Genomic DNA, 7,310 nt, shown 5'->3' with positions numbered 1-7,310 from the left:
TCAGATAGACGCTGGTTGAAATAAGCTGTGAGCCACTGTATGTACAGTGGTGGACACTAATTTAGCACTCTAAGCATGGTCGATTTTCCTTTCTTATCTTTTCAGTTGCTAAAATATTTAAAATATATTGTAATATTTTATTGTGCGGTTAGGTTACTAAGTAGAGAAGGAGTGACGTTATTTCCGCCTCTCTAGCTTTTGTCTTCTTTCTTTGCCTTTCGATTTATCCAGACACCCCCAAAATTGGATGGACACGAATATACATAGGTAAGCTCACATAAATATTAGTTTGGCAAATATCTCCCTTCCGCCTTTTTGTCTTTTGAATTTCGCGGCTATGTACAAAGCGCTATAGAGCTCGTATCTGGCAATACTATACATAATTTGAAAGGTCTTGGCATAACCTACAAAACGACGCTATGCATGATTAGTTTGGATATTGCGATATCAACAGTTATAGACGTGTAAACATGGAGTTCACTAACGCCGAAATTCGCGCTATTTTAAAGTTTTCCTTCGTTAAAGGCAAATCCGCTAGAGAAACGTTCCGTGAGATTAATGGTGTTTTGGGGGATGGTACTCTATCACTTCGAACCGCGGAGGAATGGTTTCGACGATTCAGAGCCGGTGAAAACGACACCATGGATAAGCCAGCCGGCGGAAGACCTGTGACGACAAATACCGATCAAATCATGGAATACATCGAGTTAGACCGGTATGTGGCATCTCGTGACATCGCCCAGGAGATGGGAGTTTGTCACCAAACCATTTTAAACCATCTGCAGAAGGCTGGATACAAAAAAAAGCTTGATGTTTGGGTGCCGCATGATTTGACGCAAAAAAACCTTCTGGACCGAATAAACGCCTGCGATATGCTGCTGAAACGGAACGAACTCGACCCATTCTTGAAGCGGATGGTGACTGGCGACGAAAAATGGATTACATACGACAATATCAAGCGAAAACGGTCGTGGTCGAAGGCCGGTGAATCGTCCCAAACAGTGGCCAAGCCGGGATTGACGGCCAGGAAGGTTTTGCTGTGTGTTTGGTGGGATTGGAAGGGAATCATCCACTATGAGCTGCTCCCATATGGCCAGACGCATAATTCTACCATCTACTGCGAACAACTGGACCGCTTGAAGCAGGCGATCGACCAGAAGCGTCCAGAATTGGCCAACAGGAAGGGTGTTGTGTTCCACCAGGACAACGCCAGACCACACACTTCGTTGATGATTCGTCAGAAGCTAAGGGAGCTCGGATGGGAGGTTTTATCGCATCCACCATATAGCCCGGACATAGCGCCAAGTGATTACCACCTGTTCCTGTCCATGGCGAATGCTCTTGGTGGTGTAAAGTTGAACTCAAAAGAGGCTTGTGAAAAGTGGCTGTCCGAGTTCTTCGCAAATAAGGAGGGGGGCTTCTACGAGAGAGGTATTATGAAGTTGCCATCTAGATGGAAACAGATTATCGAACAAAACGGCGCATATTTGAACTAAATGCGATCACTGTAACACTTTTTATAAGGCATTGAATAAAGAGCAAAAAAGCGGAAGGGAGATATTTTCCAACCTATTATTATACGAATATTGTAAATGACAAAAACTTTTTTTATTGAACTCCTTGTTTTTATTTTACAGTTAGGCGTGTATAGCAAAATAGAAAAAGAAGAATAGTTATGATTCAAAAACCAAACAAGCGCTTTTACTCAGTTTTGCACCAGTTCTCATCAGCAAAAATAACTGCATATTTACCGTTACACTTAGCCTCTGCTTTTTTTTATTATTCCGTTGTCAGAATGCAGAAAATCAGAAATTATAGTTGGTTTGTTGAATTTGTAACTTAGTCTCTAACTATTTCTCTGAAACTATATAACTAACTAAGAAACTATCTCTCTGAAAAATGAAGAAGCAGTCTTCTGATAAAGAAAATAGTATTATTTCCCAGACAAAAAGTGGGTGCTCGACACGCTTGTGGTTGTCAAGGTCCTGAAAAGACAAAATGTTTGATCTGAAAAGCAGTTGAATGGTCGCCGTCGCCTTCTAACAGTATTTGATGCTCGACTTATGATGTCTAAAATAAGAAAAAATAGACTTTTAAGGCCAAACGTTTTTAATCGGATGGAATGCAATACTGTGGGAGGAGACCCTTACGTTCCTTTACACAATTTTTTTTGACATCATTTCTAAGAGTATTTCATGGCAATCATAAAAAAACAGACGACATTTCCCTCCCAACCTGTTGAGCTTTCCTGGCCGCTTCGGAGCTTTTGCGCCGTTTTGTGTCCGTTGTTGGCCACTTATTCAGTATACCCAAATATGGCGTGTCGGTACATATCCTTATAGCTTATACTATCTCGCTGACTAAGACTTTCCGGTCAGCCAACACTATTTCGTTGATTTTTATTAAATGTTCTCTGTAACCGCATTAGAGGGCTTGTCATTGCTGACTTCATTTGCAGTGCAGTTTTGGGCACTATGGAAGTCTCGAAACCAAAATTTAACAGTATAATCAGGAAAAGCACCGTAATTATTATTGAAATTTTTCTATATCTTCTTTCGCACGTTACAAAATTCACATTTTCGCTAAGAGCTTTGATATTAAAGCTCTTTAATATTGGTATTAAAACACGGCAACATTTTTTTAGTGACAGCATTGCATTTCAAAGATTACTATTCACTACACCTATGTAGTATTGTACCTGGTGTCACTCGTAAGTTCCTAAAATTACTTTTTGACATGATAAATCGTATTACCTCTTACCAAAACTAGAATCTGAAAACTGGTGAGAGAATCTTTTTAGGTCCACCTTATAAGCTCATAGAAGAATTAAAAGACAACAAAGATAAAAAAGATTATTTGTTTTTAGATAGGGTAGCGCTAACCAAAATATGGGAGTCTACTTCATTATTACTATGGTGTATCACAATCATGCGTAGTAACATTATCTCTACAGTAGTATTTATGTGCCTATTACATAATTCCATACTTTCGCAAGAAAATTCAACAAGGGTATGAAATGTTAGTGTAGTTTAAGGCAACATTTAAAATAAGTAATGGATTATTCGAATTTATATATTTTAGATAAAATGTCTTGACGAATTTACTAAAACAACATCAGGTACGGCATATTGGAAGTATAAAGGCATTCCTTATGCAATATCTGAAGACCTACTGTGCCTAAAATCCAACCATCAAATTTTAATGCGTGTGTGCGATACAAATAATGGACAATGGATACCGGATTTGATAGAGTGCAAAATAAAAATAAACAAAAACCTGCACTGCCCTGATGACCTTTTTGAAATTCGAGACGTTGGTGACGTTCCAATTTGCTTAAAAATTTCAAATGAACCTCAAGAGTTCAATGAACAATTTTGCTACGGCTCAAATATAATTATTCCTATGGATTTAACAAACTTAGAAATTTCTGCAATATCCCAGTTCTTGCTTAAGAAGAATATATGTGAATATTGGCTTCCAATACGTCGAAAAAACGAGCTTTTTCCTTATGAAGTACGTTTGCCAGGAAAATCTTGGAGAAAAGAAATAAATAAGAGTTTAAAACACTTAAAAAATAATCCCAATGAGCACTGCCTGAAGCATATTATAAATAATCAAACTGCAACTGACTTCAAAAATCAAATAGTAGCTGTAGACTGTCATGCTTTCTTAAATGCTGTGTGCATTTTTAAGTCGGAACGACTGATATCTAATGCTGGATGTCCCAGCGGATTTGGAGCTTTAGTCTATCACCCGGCGGTTTGTTATGGTATTGACTGGAATAATTTTACTTATGAACACGTTGATCTAAGAGAGTACTTAAAAAAACGAAATTGGCTAAGACGGATTTTAGCAAAGTACGTACCAAAGAAAAATCAACACGAATTTTTCAAAATTGATTTCCTTTCTCACCACTTGAGAAAAAAATATATTATAATTATGAGTATATATGAAAATTTTAAAATTGTTAGGAAAGGCTATAAATCGATTCCTACCTTAAGCAAAAAAATTGCGAAGTCAAGTAGTGCTGTTAAAATGGTATTGGAAATAGATAATAGCTCTAAAGGGCTAAGATTGGTGATTTATAATCGAAAGTATTTATGGGCAAATAACAACTCTTATGTTGGTGTTAAATGTTTTGCCTTTTTAGAATATGGCACTTTAAAAAAAGCTAGGTTGGACCTTGTATGGGAGAATCAAGAACAATCGTATTCCATTTTTAATGTAAATTTAGTTTCACTCTATCGCACCGAATATAGGTGTGAAGGTCACAGCATTTTTGAGTTTCAGCTGATTTCCACCCGGTTATTTGTAGATTTTAATAGAAACACAGTGCCTGGATTTGTTATACGTTGGAACGTCTCATGTATGAATACAAATTTTGCACATCATTTGTGTGATGAAGTAACCGTTAAAAATTTAAGAAAGCTTTCAGAAAGTATATATGGAAACAGAAATCTAGGTCATATTTTCATACACGATGTTCGAATAATGAATATGGAATGGATCAAAAATAAGTATGTTGTTTTTTGGATTCATATTACTGCGGCTCTCAAAGTAACAGCAGAAAATTATGTCAAGGAACTTGCCTTTGGGCACAATGTCCCCGAAATACCAAAGAAATCTTTTGCCTTTATACACATTAAAATTGTACTGAACAATTTTTTTTTTAATTTCATTAAGAACTCAACCTTTCTCATACGTAGTACAGATTATTGTTTTTCAGAGCGTTCATTTTCAAACAATGAAATGCAAAACCAGTGGACTACAACACGTATTGGAGAAATTGCTACGACAAAGAAATTGTGTATTCAAAAGAATGGCATGCCTTATACGCGATTATGTTTAGGTGATTTTGTTCATGGTGCATATTGGAAAGCGTTAACACAACCAGTCAAATGTGAAAGTCCTAAGTATAATACCAAAGTATTGCATGATTTGCAAAAATCCAAAATGTTTAAGTCTTCACCAGAAAAAGTTTTACTAAATGTGAAAGACTTAATTGCAAATAATAAAAATAATATAGTCCCAGCTGATATATTCTTTATTTCTAAAATTATTCAATCCGTGCTTAATACCCATTCATCAAATTTATCACTTCGACAGACAAGTGAAGGATCAACCAAATGGAAAAATGCAATTTCTGACATTTTCGATATATACAATATATTATTAGGCATTGACCCTAATGTTATAAAGATGTCTGCTGAGCTAAATGCTACAAATAAGTTATTAAGATCATTTGAAAGGTCTGTTGACACTTTATCAACTAATTTGACTTTTACTCAAATAGATAATGGTGAAGAATTGCTTGTCTCTGAGTTGCAAAGTGAAACAATTGACTATGATGATATAGGAGTATCAGTATATATTTCCAAATTTTTTTTATATTTCTCAATCAACCCAAGTATTGCCAATGTTTCTGGAATAGCATTGTTTGCAAATAATAAAAAAATAAATACACATACAAAACTAAAGGGAGCATTTAAAAACGAACATTACCGTTTTCTTCAAGTAAATCATGACATTAATGATGTTGTTGATGAACCTGACTTAGAACTTGGTGTATACTTGCCAATAGATCTAATAGGCACCTTGAAAGCTTTAACCAAAGAGATAAATGACGTTATTGTTGTTATTAAAGTATACTCAAATGACAAACTATTCCAACAGTCTGCTAGATCTTTAATATCAATAAGCCGAATAGTATCTATATCATTACCTGGCTATAGTTCAAATCTTCCTGTACCCGTGCCACTTATCTTTCGCAAGTCCAAGAATAAGGAGGTCAATACGTCAGGTTCCTGTCAATACTGGAACTATAACAGTTGGATCGATGGTAAAAGTATGTTAAGCCATTTCGAAAATAAGAAAGGTAAAGCGCTATGCTTTTTAAGGCGTTTGGCACCAACCGGATATTTTTTAAAGAAAAATAATTCTATTGAAAATCACTTAAAAATTAATGAAACAAGCTTAAATGCAAATATTATTTATATTATTTTACTTACCTGCTGCCTACTGACGTATATTGGCTTTTTGTTTTACAAGTGCAATTGTAGAAAACGTTTTTAAATAATTGCATTGCATTCAAAATGTTTCATATATCAATAATATGATTTTAATTAGTGTTTAATAATTGAAATAAATTATTCTTTAGTATTAGGTCCTGAACGTCTTAACTTTATTTTAGAATCAACTTGTATTTTATTGTAATATATAAATTAAAGTGACGTTAATCAAAACAGCACAGGGCTTTTGAACTGTCTTGACACCAATGATATGGCAAGGAATACCTAGCTAGTTGCGAAAAACACAATTTGAAAAATTTGTGAGAAGTTAAATTCCGCCCCTCTTCAATGTGTGAAGCCACTTGCGGATCAGCGAAAGAATGCTCGAAAAAACCTTACGCGTATAAGTAAGTCATTGGAACCGGATTTGAAATTTTCTCCATCTTGCCGTTTTCCGATTTTGGAATCATATTTTAAACTTGCTTCCTCCACTCAGGAAGCGATAATCAGATCTTTCGTTGAGACGCGTCGTCTTTGTAGCCGTTGTAGAAGCTAACAATAAGCTAAAAGCTTTAAAACAGTTCCTTTTTAGGGAAGAAACTACTCTATCAATCTATGATTTAAGTCGCTCTGAGTTCATTAACTTCCACATTATTTCGCCCAGGACGGAGCATCACATCTGGAGTCGCTGGAACAACGAGTATATGAACAAGATCCAAGTGCGCACAACCTAGACGAAGAATGCACCAAATCTAGCTGTCAACGACATGGTCGTTGTTAACGATGATAATCTTCCCCCCACAACGGTGGCTTCTTGGTAGCATAGTCGGCATCCTCGCATAATCGGAAATTATCAGCCGTCCTATACGGAAAGTTACCTTATTACATGCCTCTTCAATGTCAAAACTCAATTAGTATAATTTGTAATAGTTGACCTAACACCTGTTATAATGATGCTGCCTACTCGTGCAAACGAAGCAGTGGGAGAAGTAGAAAAGAAGATAGGATAAAAAGATAGGACAAATAATATTGAAGTTTACAACGCCTCGAGAAGTTCGAGGGGGAGAAAAAACAACGAAATATCATTAAAAAATGTTATACTATTAAACTAGCGCCATCCGACTTCTTATTTATACCCAAAAAAATATCTTGTTTTGTAATAAACAAAAGTCCTTCTATAAGGCTATAAATTTATAAAAAGTGAGGGTTTCGCAAACAAATAGTTAATTAATTCTTATTCTCAGTACAATTTCCGTCCCATTGAACAGTGAATCTTAACCATGAATCTTAACCATGATGCAT

General features: G+C 35.6%; 1 protein-coding gene across 1 annotated transcript; it reads left to right on the top strand.

The window, feature by feature from the left end:
- The first annotated feature begins 2,896 nt into the window (after positions 1–2,896).
- Positions 2,897–6,072, top strand: LOC26526001. The gene is made up of 2 exons (XM_026976417.1): positions 2,897–3,009; positions 3,082–6,072. Exons 1-2 carry the CDS (start codon positions 2,929–2,931, stop codon positions 6,070–6,072), a joined length of 3,072 nt encoding a protein of 1,023 aa, XP_026832218.1. The 5' UTR covers positions 2,897–2,928.
- Positions 6,073–7,310: the final 1,238 nt, after the last annotated feature.

The sequence above is a fragment of the Drosophila erecta genome, unplaced genomic scaffold, assembly GCF_003286155.1.
Source record: "Drosophila erecta strain 14021-0224.00,06,07 unplaced genomic scaffold, DereRS2 tig00000021-arrow-pilon, whole genome shotgun sequence".
NCBI classification, from domain to species: domain Eukaryota; kingdom Metazoa; phylum Arthropoda; class Insecta; order Diptera; family Drosophilidae; genus Drosophila; species Drosophila erecta.
This window is presented reverse-complemented; position numbering and strand designations above follow the sequence as displayed.